The sequence below is a fragment of the Primulina eburnea genome, chromosome 15 (genome assembly GCF_022965805.1).
Source record: "Primulina eburnea isolate SZY01 chromosome 15, ASM2296580v1, whole genome shotgun sequence".
Taxonomy (NCBI): Eukaryota; Viridiplantae; Streptophyta; class Magnoliopsida; order Lamiales; family Gesneriaceae; genus Primulina; species Primulina eburnea.
In genome coordinates, this window is record NC_133115.1 from 34,900,036 (window position 1) to 34,918,810 (window position 18,775).

General features: G+C 33.0%; 1 protein-coding gene across 1 annotated transcript; it reads right to left on the reverse strand.

Moving 5' to 3' along the window:
- Positions 1-159: 159 nt before the first annotated feature.
- LOC140813550 (uncharacterized) lies at positions 160-14,868 on the reverse strand. The gene is given in 21 exon segments (XM_073172108.1): positions 160-481; positions 1,387-1,560; positions 1,664-1,788; positions 3,106-3,200; positions 3,203-3,243; positions 3,383-3,510; positions 4,033-4,200; positions 4,297-4,383; positions 4,897-5,161; positions 5,227-5,349; positions 5,725-5,804; positions 7,191-7,376; positions 7,513-7,581; positions 8,582-8,635; positions 8,745-8,782; positions 9,352-9,463; positions 10,004-10,126; positions 10,213-10,240; positions 11,201-11,257; positions 14,135-14,394; positions 14,704-14,868. Coding segments are annotated over 20 exon segments (2,085 nt in total). The 5' UTR covers positions 14,230-14,394; positions 14,704-14,868; the 3' UTR covers positions 160-444.
- Between the last annotated feature and the right edge of the window lie 3,907 nt (positions 14,869-18,775).

Sequence of the window (18,775 nt, forward strand, 5' to 3'; positions counted from 1 at the left end):
AATCTTGTGAAGAACTCTCGCCGATCAAATTTACAGGAAAAATGCAGTCATGAGAAATGGTTATAATCATACAGATCATAGGGTGCAAAGCTGATCGATAAACTGGTGAGTTAATAATCAAAACTCAAGAAAGTTTCTTATAAAAATAAATAAAATATAAAACAAGCTCAAGAAATTTCTTTGATTGATAACACTCAAATTCCTATCACAAACATCTTGATGCATACAATACGCTTCTTCCACTCTTACAATAAATAACCAATTTTAAACTAATTATGATCGATGTCTTGTACCAGAGGCAGAAAAGAACATGAAAATCGCAAAAACAAAATAGCCAACAAAAATGACCAAGGCGAACTTACAGCTTTCCTTGAATGATATGTACATGTAACTCTAAAAAACAAGACAGGAATCCACCAAAAAATATGATCCTGACCTCGTCTTTCAAGTATTTAGATCTCGGGAAGCATGGCCTTGCCATCTGCGGTTAATATGTATACATTAGAATACGGGAGATAGTTGTTAACAAAAAAAAGATACAAAATAATGGAATTTCAGGGATAAAATGGGCTATAGCATTCTGTTGTGAAATATACATGTATATATGCATTCTTCATTGAACAAAGTTGTACTTTCCAGAACAAAATATACCTTTTTGAGAGTGACTCAATATTTTTTATATTCATAACATTATGACAACTTGCTTAAAATGCATTTCACAAAAAAATTTAAAAATCTTGACATTCATGAACAATGTAAATAATTAATACATAGCCAAGAATACAAACATTAAACAAAATTCACGTTATTGCCGCTGTTTTATTTTAAACACTTCGAGTGCTAACATGTCGGTTCACGTGATTCACAATTTTTGGAAGAAAATGTTAAACTCGTTTTGTTATTTTTCCAATGCAACAAAAATATTAATGTTCATAAATAACATGTCTATTTTAAACACTCAATTTTCATTAAAAGTAAATTCGTTTTCTATTTGTCACATCCCCTTAGATTATCTTTTTCTAAAATTTTGAACATCATATATGCTACCAATTTTTTTTATAGCAGCCACCAAGTATAACACAAAGAAAAAGGTTTAAAAATTAATTATTAATGGTTAGGAGAGAATATAAGATTACTTATCGATGTAACAAAGAGAAATGCATTTAATTCTAATTTTATCATTGCTTTAAAAAAAGGGAAAAAAAAAGATAATCATGTCAATTATCAATCATTATACCTTTAAAGATCAACAAGGTAACAAAAAAATTATTCTGTATCTCATTGATTTATCATGTAATAAATTATAATTTTTTTTATTTATAGCTGAATCTGCAATACACGTGAATTTCGCTTGTGACATGTAAATGCAAGGTAAGAATGACAAACCTCGAGAGCAAAAACCTTGCAAGTGGGCTCATGTTGGAATTTGAGGGAAGCTCCTTACTCTGTTGCTTTTTCTTGCTATCGCCTTCTGCACTGGTAGACGGTGCTTCAGCATTGCCCTTCCCAAATATCCGAGCTGACAGCTCTTGCAGCTCTTTCAGAGAAGTCTCTTTTGAACTAGAAAATTAATTATACTTCAGAATGAATAATATGATGAATGCTATATCGCAAGTCTAATATGTTCAAAAATGACAATTTAGAAGTTAAAATATAAATAAACCTAGACAATCGCTGAAGTAGCTTGGTGACAAGTAGTTCGGAAGACCCAGGCTTAACATGTTCCATGTCCATTAAAGAATTTGATACTTTCAGGAAGATTGATCCTCCTGGATCATCAGTGATTACCTACGTTGTACATAAATGCAACAAAGAGAGTTATATGGAGGAACATAATCAATTGTTTCGCAGAGAGAAGTGTTTCCTATAAAATGGTAAGAAAATTGTTGGATTCAAGGGAACAAGAAACGTGACTTTGAGGACTGACAGCGATGAATCAACACTTCTCTTGGATACATGGACACAACTACACAAGAAACATGACTTTTGAGGACTGACAGGGCAAGAATCAAAACTTCTCTGGGATAAGAAAGTTAAAAATAAAGCAACGTCCATGAATTTAAGAATCAGGAAAAAGGGATCTTGACTTCTGGACTAAAAGGGGAAACCATGGTTTATAATTCAACAAGATGTCACTAAATCTTAAATAAGTTGCAGGGCCAACAAAATCAGAAGATATGGAGTGACAGAGTCTTAATACAATATTCACTCAAAATACAATTTCTAAATTAGGAGAATAGGAGGGTAAATTCCTCAGATCAGCACAGGATGCAGATACACACACATACAAAATGGAATGTGCTGGAAAAGTGATTTGTTTCCAGCATATATAACAATTCTAACTTCGCAATACCTTATCATGTTGGAAAAGAATTTACTAAAGTATGAATCAATACTTAAAAACAACTTTGCACCCTTTCGAGCAGCTTTTGCTTGAATTCTATCACTGCATCATCCATTGCCCTATCCTACAGTATGTCCTCTGCAGCACCCTAAGTAATGCTTAAAGAAATTTCAAATCGGTTTTACCATGCAAATACTAATTTAATCGTGCATGTTAATCATAGATTGAAATCTTTCGAGCCTGTTAATCCAATCTTGTTGCAAGGGTAAATAAAGCCTCTCCCAGAAGTCTTCTCATCTATGAGGCTTTTAATTGTGCCAGCAGCTGCATGACGAACTGCTTATGAAAATTTTCTGAATTAAGTTTCCAAACCAAGCTAAAATAAAAATGCAAAGCCCTCGGCAACAGAGGCGTAGCTATTCACTGTATTATTTGAGAAAGCCTCGTTTCCCAAATCATCACCATGTTCATGAGATGCATGCCAGGATATTCTAATATTTGACCATCCCAAGTTCATGTCAACCAGAACTGCTTGAAACCTCTCAGCCGTCAGGAGCTTAGCACTATCTTGAAATGCCTTTTTCCATCATCAGCTTCTATATAAACATTATATGACCAAATCCTTTCATAGCTATATGTTCAATTGAACATAGTACAGTAACGCGAAACTTGCATGTGATGAGATAAGATAACGGTGAGACAAAAATCACTTCAGGAAGGAAAGTCGACAAACAACAACTACTAATAATCTTGTTGCTTACATCTTTAAGTGCAGGTATTAAAAGGACTGATAATGGGGCAGACAAAGCTGCTGCAGAACTCCTGGAATTGTCTTCGTCGTCGCTTGAATGGTGCATCTTGTAAATGCTTTTTGTGCATCAAAATAATCACGTGAATGTCTGGACAGGAAAGTTTAGGTTTCGTTACAGTAAATATAACTTGGAAAATTATGCAGGAAAAATGAACTTATCCGAGAGGAAATTTTCCAGGTGACCCTCATATTCAAGAAGCTGCATATGATCGAGAAAAGTTACTTACCCTGATGAATCAGAGCTTGTTGTTGGTTTTGACATTCTTCTGCTCTCTTGCACATCTCTGTTGGCCTTGCTCAATGCAGATCTATCTCTAAGGTTGCCTTTTCTTCCTCCTTGCATTGCAGCCTTGGCCTGAATAAAATAGCAGTTTAAGGCTAAGATAGAAAACACTGATTCGATCAACATAATGAAAGCCATTTTTTACTTCTATGCTACTATATCACTTATAAATGGTACAATTTATAGGATGGAGAAAATTGCAGTTTTCATTCTATATGTTTGTTTCTTTCCAAATTTGATCATCTAATTTGTCAAAGTTCAATCAATCTAATGTCTTTTAATTTTTGACAATTTTAGATCTTACATGGGAGCACATTAGCTTCATGCCAGAGTTGCATTGGTAACACGTTGGAAAAAAGGACTAAAATTGAAAAAAAAAAAAACATTGATAGTTAACTAAAATTGAATTTTGAAGACATCGAGGACTAAAATTACAAAGAGACGTTAATGATTTTCCTATATAGTATGTGACTATGGATCTCCATTAGTCTGCGAGGAATATACCCTTTGTAGGTGAGAATATCTACATCAAACCTTTACTCCAACATGGTTAATGACAATAAGATGGTTCAGAATTAATCAAAGTCTGTGAACCTCGGCAAGGTTTATCTCACTATCTTCAAGAGCCGCACTAAAAGTTCTCTCTTGAAGCCCCAGTCTAGATTTTGGAGTTCGAGGAGAATCTAACTCATCATGTTGACCACGATAAACGACAGTGCCACTGATGGAAGTGTCTTCAGTGGAGGCATAAGTGCTGCTAGACTGGAAATTTAAAAAAAAACACAGAAGCCTCGATTTAGATGAGTGAAGCAACAGAAAATAAGTACTTTTGTAAGCTCAACTAATCCATAATCAAACCAAGGAACTTTGGTTGCTGAACATAGAGGACATCTGTTTTCCCCTAGGAGATCGTACAACGACAGTTCCTGTGCCGCTTACATCATCCTGCAAGGAGAAAATAATAAATTGGAGAATAACGGGATCCTGTTGGTAAATATAACAGAGTCTTGGATGGCATTGATCATAACTATTTGGTGAAATCTTGAAACGAGGAGACTAAGGTTCAAACAACCAACGTCAACATGCCATCAACGCATAATCTCCATCCTAATGACACGTCGCAGGTGAAAAGGTGCATTAGATAACTTGATTGATTAATCTTAATGCTCGTCCTAAATCTTAATATAAAAAGCATAGGTCAACCCCACCCATGAGTATCAGAATGACGTTCTGCTGAGTGCAAGAGTTTGTTATCAGATGTTGCTCAGATGGGATACAATACTTATTATAGAGCATACCTAAATTTTATGTTTTAGTTTGTTTAAATGCCATGAACATTTAGATCAAGCCTTAGTAAATTCAAGTTTCCAGCTCTTCAGCTTTAGACCAAGTTTAACAACAAGCAATAAAGAACCTAAAAAAGCATATGATCTACATAAAGGGATAGAAATGTCATACTTCTTCAAGATAGTTTTCCTGTTTCCCGAGATGGTTAGTTTCTTTCTCCATGGAGACCTCTACTGATGAATGAACAATACTTCCAGAAGGAGTAGCCCGCTGATTGCTACTGTCTGAGATTTTTCTAGAAGATTGAGTTAATGGGGCCTCAGTTTTCCTATCTCTCACTTGAGGTGGTTTTACTGCACTCCGAATAGTTCCAGTGCTTGTTGATCCACCAATACTAAAATCCCATCCAGTATTTTTTACACCCCATGCCTGACTACTGTAATTTAACAACAATCAGCACAACAAAGAGGTACATAAATGATGTTAACACTTTCAACTGACCTGGCACGCACTGTGTCTTCAAATCCGGAATCTCTAACCATCTTCACAGTTCCAGAAGCCTCCTCTGACATAGTTGGACCATTTTTAGGAGTCTCTCCATCTATTTGAAACCTAGGACGGTCTCTACATAGTAAAGAATTTCGAGTTCATATATCACTGAAAAAACATTGCGAAATTTGGAAGTTAATGAAAGGATCTTGGCCCATGTCTATAGTTAGCTGGTGTTATCCAATAGCACCAATTGTAGTTGCACGTTCCACAAAATTTAAATCCATCATTTATGATTAATTCACTGACAAATGTAATTCAGTTTTGTGTAGTGAAAGAACAACATAGTTGCACGTTCCACCAAATTTAAATCCATCATTTATGATTTAATTCATTGACAAATGTAATTCAGTATTTTGTGTAGTGAAAGAACAGCAAGCCCACACTTTGTTTAGACACCTTACATTTTATTAAAGAATAACCGCGTCCAGACAAAAGAGATCAATATACCTGATTCTATCCAAAAGCTTCGGGCTCCTCCTAGCATTTCTGATAAATCGGTGTTTCAGTAGTTCCTTGGCACTAGTCCTCTGAAAGAGAGAAAAAAAGAATAAGCACAACAGAGCTATAGACACAAAACAGCATCAAAGGCAAATGAAACAGTTCTCGACAGATAGTTTCAAAGATGGACAAGAAAGTCATCACCACAACCAAACCGACGACCAAATTTAGTCAGCAGCATGCGCAGTGTTAGATTGATCAAGGATACCAAGAACAAATAAACAGGTAAAGAATGGTCTCAAACTATAGGCTTAATGAACCATACAGCTAAAGAGAGAGTGAGAGTTCATGTTAATTCTGATACGAGAAACAAGCACAACAAAGAAAATAGAAGATTAGCATCTGTTTCTGTTTTGTTTTTCTCCCCGCATAATACCCTTTAGGCAAAGAAACCACCAAGCATCCACAAGTGACAAGCGATCAAAGACTGCTATAAAGATCCATTGACGATCACGACTAGTGAAGAAGGCACAAATTCCTAGAGACTGATCAGTTTGTTATTGAATATTAGATACAGATGAAAAAATAACTGTCAACTTCCATGACAAAATATCTAGTTCAAGAAAGAATCTAACAGACAAGTGGTAGGATTACACTAAGTGAGATATTCAGATAGTTAAAAGAAATTCATTCATTAACAGGCAGCAGTAAATCTATTCCTGACAAAACCAATTTGTTGTAGTGAGCAATGATCATGTGTTAGAGAACTTTCCTCCACATGTTGTAAGCACACAATGAATAGATGCAGCATTTCATGGATGCCATGATAATCCCAGGTCAATTTTTACAATTACCAGATTCGATTTATTCTTGAAGCGAAAAAACCACCCAGGATAGGAAAACTTGGAACACCCATGAGAACCATGGCTATTTAAATGAATAGGACATTCCCAAAAAGTATAAAGTAAACCTAATAAGTTCTTTTAAGGTTGTATTTGGATTGATGGATTTTAAATCTATATATTTCAAATGTATTTTGTAGTTTTAGATAAAAAAACTATAAACTTCACATTCACCCATGTTTGTTTGTTTATATAATATTTCATGTTAATTATGATGAATTTTAAGTTAATCGGAATATCGGATAATGAATGTATTTGAAATTCATTCTATTTTGTGTAACTAATGTGTAAATAAATAATATATGAATTTAAGATTTCATCTATTGTTTCATCGTTAACAATAAAAATATAATTGAAATCCATGAAATTCAAATCTATTCATCAAAATGCAACCTTAGACATTCTGAAAATTTTTAAATTGTTCAAGGAGACAGAATGATCTGTTTTGAAGGCATAAGTCGATTACCATGATTTCACAACAGTAATCTCCTAAAATTGCAAGTTCTCCCACCACAGTCACAAACACATAGATAGATATCTGGGAGGGAAAGAGACTGGGGAAAAAGAAGCTACCTCTGCTGGATTCTTCTTCAGACATAGGGCAACAAATTCTTTAAGTGGACGAGAAAAGTGTTCGTCTAGCTGTGGAGGGTTTTCTCTAGGAATGATAAAAAGCACTCTCATAGGATGGAGATCCGCAAGTGGAGGTTCTCCTTTTGCCATCTCGATTGTCGTTATCCCTAAAGACCAAATATCGGCCTGCTTGAAGCCAAAGTTTCCCACATTACAATAACAAGGAAAGAAGTATAGCACGAATTGTGTCCAAAAAATATAATTGAAGTTATAAAACTCACATAACAGGGTTAGGGAAAAGTTATGGTTGACATGAGTATACCTTCTCGTTGTATCCTTCGGAGTTCTGAATGACCTCTGGAGCCATCCAAAATGGTGTTCCTACAAAAGTCTGCAACATTATTAGATAGAGGATCAACCGGTCCTTGAGTAAAAAAAGAATGTAGGAATGAGGACTACATGTTCGTGGTTATGCGGGAATGAAAAAAAATATAATGGCATGTTGATAGAGATGTTGTAATGTGGTGAGTCCGTGAGTGGTCACTCGATGCTGTCAATAGCAGTACCAGTCAAAGCATACAAATCGTGTGGCACATTAATCCGGCGGAGTTCACATCAACATAGTCATCATGCTCACCCCGTGAAAATTTTAGGCACGATCTTAAATTCGAGAACAATCTAGATTGCACTAAGAATTGTAGTGAGCAAGATTGCTGTTAAAATTGTGGTCCGGATCATATTATAAGAATCTACTATCCCGCCTAAAATAGGAAAAGAAACATTCAAATATTCCAATTTATTTAAACCAAATTAATAATAGAAACATAATATTTTAGAGAAATGTAATCTTGCTTGATGTGGTATGATTTGTATTCAAATTGTATCACAATGAAATGTGAAATAGAAAACAAACATAGAGATGAAAACTCATGCTTCGAGTATCATCTTATCTCTAAAGTAGAGACGTTTTATCCTTTTCTCAACTTCAATATTGAAAAACAGTAACATTGAATAATTTTGGTATCATACTTATTGAATAGGTCAATCAAGTAACAAATTGACAATATCATAGTTTAGGATCTTAGGTTGGCACAAGTTGTTTCGTGAACCTTTTAAGGGAAACAGAAGGCATGCAATCTTTTTACTCTTAATTTTTCTATTTTAATTTCTATCAAGAAAGTGTATAATTGAACGATGAAAAGTTGAATTTGACATCATTTGTCAGATTCTACAATTCGATATCAAGACAATAAGGCTCACTCATAGAGCCAAGGAGAGCAACTTGGGAACATATATAGGGTAAAAAAGTTCATATGTAACAAAATAAAAGGTTATCATCACAATGACCATATTTCAAGAAGAAGAAAAAACTAAAATTAAGAAACTGACACCTTTCTTCGCGAAATTGTCCTTGTCAATTGAGCAGAAACACCAAAATCTGCAACCTATTCATATAAAAAGGCAAATCAACTTAGTGCATTTACATTAACCGATAAGTTAGTAGATCAATATACAATAGAAGCATTTCAAATTTTTCGGAACCATGGATGATACCTTGACATCACCATTCTCTGTCAATAAAATGTTTGCCGCTGTCAAAATGTTTTATAAACTTATCATTAGAAAAATTCATATATGATGGGAAAGGACTTAATAAGATTCAAATACAATTATGAGAAGGAAAGACACTCATACAAAAATTGAAGACAGATTGGAAGCAATAGAAGGGTATACTGTAGGCATCATTAATGTGGTAATTTATAGGTTAGGAAACAATAGAAGGGTGCAGGTGTATAACACATCTGACATATGATTAGGAGCAAACTGGAACAAGAATGATTTCCTCCAGAAGTAATGGGTAATAGGTCCCAAGAATCTTAAGTTAGAGCCGAGGTGGAAAATGGTCATGTGACTGGAGCAAGAAAAGACAGGCTCCCCATTACAAAAAAATTGTTAAATCACCGAGAGATAGGGGTGAAATGAATCAGACGTAATCCAACAAGATGATATATACATTTTAACTTGGTCAATTTATGACCGACCCATTCACTGAAATCCATGCAAAAATCCAGTCCAAGTAACCGAATTTTTAAAATTAACATGTTCAAAAACGGTAATGATCCAACGTGTCCGAACAAAGTGATTAGTCCTACCAATCTACCTTTAATATCTCGATGAATTTTCCCCTCACTGTGGAGATATTCAATTGCATGAAGCAAATCACGTAAAATCCATGAAATCGAAACTTCATCCAGTGGTTGGTTAGGCTGAATCTGCAGAGGAATAAAATAGTATCAGTATCCTGCTAACAGTGAATAGTGTGTAATTCCTTTTTCATGACTCAAGCTACAGTTTAGAACACATCCTGTGCCTTTTGAGGCAATTTACATTCTATTTCAAGGTTAAAATTTAAGGGAAATAAAAATACACATGCCTTGAGAGTTAAGAGGGTCTACACAAAGTAAAAGCATGGTATAAGCAAATAAAGTGGAAGGCCTAGTATATAAGTAGTAAGTACATAATTGACCACTGCATCAGAGACTGCTGTTCATCACAGCCTCATAGAGTTTACAGCTTTTAGGTTCAATACCATTGGACGCCTCTCTCAGAAGAGGGCATGGAAAAAATATGACCATCCGTCGATGGAAAATAGATACTTAGAAAAAAGGTCCCAGATTAACTACAATAAGTCAACTTGGCATCTAACATTCCATCCTACCAACATTAAATCAGTATGGCCTATCTAAACTGGAGTGAAAACCTCTCAGAAGACAAAATAATGGAGAATATAAAAGAACATGTTAGAGACTCACCAGATCAGCAACAGAACCACCAGCCATGTATTCCATTATAATCCACAGCTTAGTGTGATTCAGGAAAGACCCATAATACTCAGTAATATAAGGAGAGCGACATTCTGAAAGAACAGCAATTTCCTGTCAACAAAGAAAATGAAATAAAAGGCAACTCATTAGTGTTAAAATTTAATTCAACAAAGCCCTTATAGAGATGTCGAAGGTACCTTTTGGATGTCCTCTATTTCGTCTTCCCTGGACGAGAAGAAGAAAACAGATGATACTCCAGGAAAAAAATCATCATGGAGAACAGGAATGAAAGACTTAAAAGAAGAATTAATAAGACAATTACTTAATAAAAATATTCAATCATCAACATGTTGAATTCTTAAAGGGTCGGTGAATTGGCATATTTTGCTGCTCCGTGTTAATATGAAACTTAAACCTTGTCTTAGGCAAGAGTTCAAAGAACAACACTAAAACCAGAACCGTAATCATGCCCGCACAGCATACATACTTGGGGAATAAGTTACTGTTGTACATAAAGTTGACAGCAGTTACACAAAACCAGTGATGAAGCTTTTCGGAAAAGTTTCTCAACACATGATAAATGTCGATTGTAGCACCTGAAACACCCTTTATAGAGCATCCGGGATTTTATACTACCATCATCTAAGTTCTAACTGCTCAACAAATACCTTTATTGCCCGACTCTTCGCATCATCTCAACTAGCAAAATCTTAGAGATCATACAATCTCCAATGTCCAATGTAGCATTACGTGTAATAACCCCAACAGCTAGTAACACATGCAACTCACACAATAACATTTGTGCCATTTGCATCTGTGTTCAGGGGATCCAATACACTCCTCCCACTAATTCATGCTTCGCAGATTGACATTTATTAAAAAAATTGCCTGATCCTTTTGAGAACTAGTAAATACCTATAATACAAACTTCACTCCACCCCAGTATTTTTCTCCCCACACGGCACATGAAAGTGCAGACAAATTTTCTTTCTTGATGGCAGAGAAAGAAAGCTAAACAAACAGATGGATGCAACAAATGACGTTCAGATCATCTCCTGCTAATGAAATCTAAAAATATAAAATCTCAAATAAGGAATTTTAATTCTCTCAAAAATATAAAACTAAAAAAAAAACAGGCACATCAAACATCTTATACTAGCAAATGTAAGTCCAATTTGTACTCACGATTCTTCTAAATCAATGACCTTTAGGGCAACCTCTTTGTTCAGTTCCTTATCAAACCTGAAAAGGAGTAAAAGCAACAAATCACTTACATTTTGAAACCACGGAATTGAATTGAGAAAATAATCAAGACCATCATTATGTGAAAAATCAATTAGCCTTCATAATTGCTGCAATCCTTCACTTTGTTTGATTCCAAACAAGATGCTGTTTTACATATCCCGCTTAACTTTTACTTTTATTAACTACAAACTAGAGCAGTCAATATACAATCCACAACTCAAGAACAAGACCAAGTTAATACCACAGCTAGAAGCAAAGGCAAAATTTTGAAATTCCATTAATTCAGCATCATCTCAATTTGCTACAAAATCAAAAGAATGCCCAAATCACTACGACCCACAGCTCATTTAAAGAAAATTCAGAGAATGGACATCACAGACTAGGTTCTTTCCATTGATTCTTGTGCCATTTTGATAATTTCCCTCTTTTTCAACATGAACAGAAAATTTCATTTCAGATAGGAAAAATGAAAAAGGCTCGCTCCAATTTTCCTTGTACCAAACTTTTATAAAACGAAGGGTTTTTTTTATCTTATTTTATTGGTAGACCATACAGTTGCAAGATTTCTAATTAGAGGTTACACTAAATGTGGCTAAAAATTTATAAAAAGAAAAATCACGATAAACTTGGAGCAAGAAATTTCAATAATTAAAATTGACATTTCATCACAATTCATAACTGATGCTTTCCCCCTTTGCATCAGTATAATTCAGTAGGAGGCAATGAGACAAAAGCCCATACCCTATCACCTGCTTGTCTCCTGACATCTTAACATGTGTTACCTAATTCTGTGGCCAAAACTATCACTATATAAGATAAGTTTGATGTGAACTCAGAATGATCCATGAATAAAATAATGAAAGGAAATCCAGAGTCTGTTTTACTCACCAATTGGCTGAATTAGAGGTCAATGAAGGTCAATTTCCAGTCAATTTCAAACAATTCAAAATGTATAAAGATTATGCTTGGAAATTCCATATGAATCGAGCTTGTAATTAAGATCAATTCTATGTTGCCTGCTTGGCCCTCCAACTATTAAATTATTCCATTAAGAGAGACTTTAAATCTGGTAGACTTGCATCTTGTAATTGGACCTCTACAAAAAAGTAATGGATCACTCATGGGCTTCTTAGCTTCTCATACTTGGCCAAATATCCCACCATTTTGAATACCACTCATGAGTTTCCAAATAGACGATTTTCAAATGGTCAACATCAAATAATCCGCCATTAGTATTAGTTCAACCACAAGAAGAGGAAATCTATAAAGAAATATGCAGACTTTGTCTTCAGAAAAAATTCAAGCGATTCACATTGCAGCTTAGCGTAACTTAACAAATGTCAAATGCAAAGGTCCCGCGAGACTGGTCATCAAAACATGAATTTGTAATCATCAGATTAAGTACCCTCTATAATGTAAAGTACCCACAACTATGCCATTGGTAAATTACATAGGTTGGACAAGAATTCCAAATATGACTTGCTTGAGCCAAAGTCAACAAATTAACATGTCAATAAAACAAATATACTCTTAAAGATCACTAAGCCACTGTGCTTTACACCTCGTACTCAATCGTTTTTACAATTCAGCACCATATTCTATTTAATCATCTACAGACCAAATCTCAACCAATTTTTGTCAAAGAATCATCGTGAAGAAAATTTTCAAAAAAACACCATGCCAAGTACATGGGCAATAATAGCATGTTACCCCTTTTAACAAAAGGGTAACATGCTATTATTGTCGCCACCAGAACACTTGAAAGGATCACAATATTATCCCAAAAAACAGAGAAATTTAATACATCGAAAACTTCTTTCAGATAACCTGATATATTACACATGCATTTTGCACTCCAAAAATTTTTGAAACCTAAGAGTTGGCAGTATTGAAACATAAATATCCAGTTTTGAAATGACACTTTGCCATTGGCACATTAGCGGAAGATCTATCATTCGCTCTTTGAGTTAGTTATCTTGTTTTTGAGTAATAACGAGAAAGCCAACAGAAATTATCGGAACTCCCAAAAAGTTCAGTTCTAACTTCTAATCTATGCTTGTTGAAGCAATTAGACACCGTAACTGTTGATCACATCATCTGTAGCATCAGACTCGTTTTTGTTTTGTGTGAACCACATGTTGACAAGCAAGTAGAGTGAGCAAGACTTTCACTCCCCTCCAGTCGTCATTAAAGTCAAAAGCTGTTAAATGCAAATTGTCAAAAGCGCAAGAAGCGCATTGCTTGTGCTTCGCACTAAAGAGTGTTCCGGAGGAAAACATATTTTTTTTAAAAAAAACAAAAATAAATTGATAGGTGAAATGCCTTTTAATGTGTGATTTCTCCTATGTTTACCATCTTTTTCCCCCATCGCCTCTGCCAATTGCAACACCTTGGCCCTTTGGCTTGACATTTTAATATTTGATATTGAAAGATAAAGGTGATAATGATTTCAATATTTTATAGCTTATGTTTCAAATTTTTTAAAAAAGTTTGAATTTATTTTTATTTTTTTGAATACTTTATTTTATTGCATTTCACTTCCGTAGAGCTTGCGCTTTGCGCTTAAAGCCCCGGGACACTTGAGTGCTTTAATGTAACTTGCGCTTTTGACGATTATGGTTAAATGATCTGATCTACACTCTCTTCAGGTCCTCGCAAAAGTTAAAAGTTGTTAAATGTTCCAAGCTCATACGAACTTAAAACATTCACGAGCTTCATAACTTTACAAGTGTTTAACGGAATTTTTTGCATTCGAATAAGGCCAAGAACCTCATAAATGCATTATGTCGTAATTAACACACCAGCTGAATGTGTCAATCCATTGCAATTAAAGTTGAAAGGAACAGAACGAAAAAGGTAAATTCAAAATCTTACCCTTTGTACACATCCCCGAAAGAACCTCTTCCAATGAGCTCCAGATCACAAAATCTGAATCCCGAGGCCTCTATAAGAGCAGCTGCATCAGCCATTATGCATACGTCTCAACAAATTCCCTTCCCCCTTCGGAAACTCAAAGCAAAAAAACAAAGTTTCCAACCAAATAACCCTGGCAACCCTAAGCCTGATGATTTTGCAAAAATCGCAATGTGGGCCAACTGAATTTCACTCTTCTATTTATTATACGCTCGTAAAATCTGGAAAAACAATGATAAACTAAAATCAGTAATTTCAAACCAACTCTTGAGATCCAATCAACAAAAAAAATCTAAAATTCAGCCTGTAACCTTGTAATGCAACGGGACTCCTATATATAACAATAGTTAGGTGAAGTGGGGGATTCTAAAGTGACATCCCAACATATTTCATCGAAATTCATATACAAATACAATTCTTGTATACCAAAGAAACAGAGAGATCGCCAAGAAAATAAGCGAACAACGACTTTAACTTGGAGTATAAAATCGGTCGTTTCAATACAAGAATAAGGGAACTATAATACTGACCTTAATAATGCCGATTTAAGCCAAAATTCACAGCTTTCAGCAGAGAATTAATAATCAATCGACTGAAATCAATAGCAGATCTTAGAAAATATATACACCAATGTATGTAAATGATCTTCTTCCCCTGCGGTTTCCGCAGAGAGAAAAGTATCGAGAAAAAATATGGTATTTCTAATTAAATAATATAATATAAATAATAATGAAAAAAAATTAAATTTCCCAAGGGACCGGAGTTTGGCTTCTTGGAAAATTAAATGCGCAGGTTTTCTTTTGTTTTTTTTTTTTTTATAAAAAATCATCTTTGAATTATGTTTTTTAATATACAAAAAATTTTAATTTTTTAACACAATAGGTCTATTATGAGACGATCTCACGAATTTTTATCTATGAGACGCGTCAACGCGTCTCTCTACTGATATTCACAATAAAAAGTAATATTCTTAGTATAAAAAGTAATATTTTTTTAGGGATGACCAAAATAAGATATAAGTCTACAACATACGACTCATGAGACCGTTTCACACAAGTTTTTGCTAATTTTTTATACACATTATAAATAAAGCAATTAAATTGTGATTATTAATAAGAATAAATAATATTATTGATAATAAGAATCGTTAATTTAAAAAGTTAATTAAAAAAATAAAAGGAGTGGCCTTGTTTGCCTTTTCAAGGGCCCATGGTTTTTATCATAAAATTTTTCTTTTTTAATATTTTGTATTATTTATTGTTTATTTAAAAAATTTATATATTGTTTGGTTAGAGTAATGGAACAATAAAATATTAGTAATTGAGTTGATGAGAAATTAAAATATATAAATAAATATTATAGTGTGACAAAATATATGATATTTGGTATAATTTTAATAGTTTTTTTTTTTTTTTGCATTTGCATCTTTTATATTTAGTTTATTTGTCATTTATGTCTTTTATCACGTGTAAAATTATAAAAATGATGAGTTAAAATAAATTAAATATATGGAATATTAATGCAAAAATTTCAATTTTAATATGATAATTACCAAAATAACCTTGTTATATATGTATTATCATGTAAGTTGTTATTATCATGTAAGCTGTTAATAAATGAGATGTTGGATAATTTACAAACTATTTTTTTTAAAAAAAAAATAGCAAATTACAATTTTAGGTTTAAAAATATTATTAGAATTTGTATGAATTTAAAAAATGTATATTTCATTTTTCAAACTAATGACTATTATTTGAGTCTTTTCTTTAAAATGATAGACTAAACACTTACCATTAAATGTTAGTCTTATTCATCACTTTCTTCCTCTTGCTTTTTTGTCATACAGTTCCTGGTACATATCTTAAAATTCCAAAACTAAATTATAAATTTTAGATTCCTTTGCTATAGCAGAAAAAATATTCTATTATTTTTTTATTTTAAAAAGATTGTTTTTCTTTTCTTCTTATTTTTTTCCTGGGAATAAAAAGCTATTATTATTTGGATCATTCTCTTGTTTTGGACTGGGTTTTTCTTACAAATGGGCTAAAATATTTTACAGAGGATACGGTTTGGACAGACTTCGGGTTCGAGATATTTAATTGGGGGGAAGGGCTTTTGCTGGGGATTTACATATTTCTCTAATACAACTTAACGGGATTTATAACCTAAAGATAACAAGATTCACAAAATTTTATAAGTAAATTCGAAGTTGAGGTAAAAGATAACTTTTTACGCTTAAAACGGATTTTTCCGCATGTGGTGTTCGTGGGATATGACAATTGTCTCCCGATATACAACGATATCTAATTTATTATGGCAGTACTACATATCACAAGTCTCCTAACTAGAAAATGAAGAAAACTCCATTTTGAAAAGAAATAAGCAGAAGATCGATATGAATTTTGAGTTATTTCTTTGTTTGATCATCTCAAGGGTTTATGTTATTTTTCTCTCAAGTATGTTAATTCATTTAGATTGATTGAGTTTTAAGGCATAAATTTCAAAATTCTGACCAAAAAACACATTTTGGAAGAAAATATCAATGAAAACTCGCAACTTTTGACAAATAATGCCTCTGTATGCCTCCCTCGTTGCCTCGGAAAATTGCAGGGCATAGAAGGGCACACCTATGCGTCTCCCCAGTAACCTAGAACGATTTAGGTCGCATTGGGGGCACTGAGATGTCCTTTGGTGCATAGAACAATCTTTTGAGTTTTTTCATCTTCTTTAGTTTAATTTTTATTCATTAAACCTTGAAACATTCCAACAAGGGGAAAAGAAATCTTCTGTTTTAGGTCACTTTGATTTATATAACAAAAGCTTCTATGACATGATCTCATGGCGTAACTTTGTAAAATATATCTTCAATCTAACCCATTATTTTTTATGTCAAAATTACTTTCTTCCATTATGAGTACGAATCGGACCGACTTATCTCACAGATCAAAATGAGTAAATTAATTTCACATGAGACATACTCAATATATTATAAATCGTGTATGGAATTTTTTTTATATTTAATCTAATCAACATAAATTTTTCTTTGTCATGTATGTTTATTTTTTTATTGTTTTGTCTTCTATATTATCAAATTTCAGTTTTAATCTTATATCATTCCAATTTTTTAATTTTTTTTATCATTTTCTTTCCAGAGTACTGATGTATACAATTTAGTGTAACATCGGAATGATTAAAATTTCCGAAAATAAATATAATATACTAAAACTTAAAGTTAACAACACATAAATATATACAACCAAAAATATAATTTTTTTCTTTTATCAAAACACAAACTAGAGTAGATTTAGCCCCAATGGTAAAAAAAATCTTCAGATATATAAGTTGGATTCAAAAAATTTTGCCGACCACCAATACCTTGAGAAAAGCATCAAGAGTTTTCCCAATGAATCTATTCCAACGCTCATGCTAGGAGACGTTATTGAAGAAAAAAAATACAACAATGAAGAACGTGTGTAAATGGCTTCAACCCTTTGAGTTTACTTGTATGATAATGATATTTGGGTAGTTAGAACCAATATCATAAGCATAGAGATGATAATGAGCAGAGTTCACATTAAATCTGTCTTGATCGGGACGGGTCTAAACTTGATCAAATAGGTTGCGGATGGTCTAAACCCAGTCAACGAATCTAAAACCGAGTCGGAGGTGGATAACGAGTTTTAGTGAAACGTAGCCAAGATTTTAATATAGGGTGGACTGGACATTGAAAATGTAAATATTATTTAATGCATTTAAATTTTTTTTTTGTTATATTTTGTATAATATGAACTAGATAAATTTTAAAAATCATCTTAAGAATTTAATATATCAAGATACATGATAAATATCATTTATAATAATGAACTTTTAAAATAAATTCATAGCAAAGTAAGTAAAATAATTGAATATATATGACATTATTCATTCAAATAATTTAGTTACAATTTTGTACTCTAATAATTATCACTTAATTTTATTATTATTTGTATTTATATATTTTTAGTTTATTCAATATATTTATAAAATTCTTTAACCTTTCACGTGAGTCCGATAATTCTTGACTAGATTTTAGTGGGGCTGCCACCAATATTTGCCATTCCTCAAAATAGGGCATCGATGGGATTTACTTTTGGATTTTTTTTAGGGCCGATTCTTCTTTGTTTTTGTTTTTTTTTTTTATTACTATTCTTCTTTGACTTGAATTTAATGAAAATTTTGTCTCTTTATTTCCTAAAATCCTGTGGGGATAGTGTCAATGTTGTACAATTGCCGGATTCTACGCATCTTGAAAATTTTTATTTTTTACTAGCAATAGACACTTGTGCTATTTGGGATAATAAATGTATATTTGGCTGAAAGTTCCGAGAAAATGAAAAGAGTTGTTGTAGATATGGAATCACGACATAAATGGTCGGATGAAATTATTTTAAAATTTGAAGGAGTTTGTTTATCTTGGACTATAATACCATTTAATTAATTATCAGTATTTTTGGGAAATGACAAAAAAACTTTAATTACTTGAAAACAATATAATTATATATCGTGTTGGGAAACATATGTGATATGGGGGAAAATTTACTTGGAGGAAATTAAAAAGTAAAA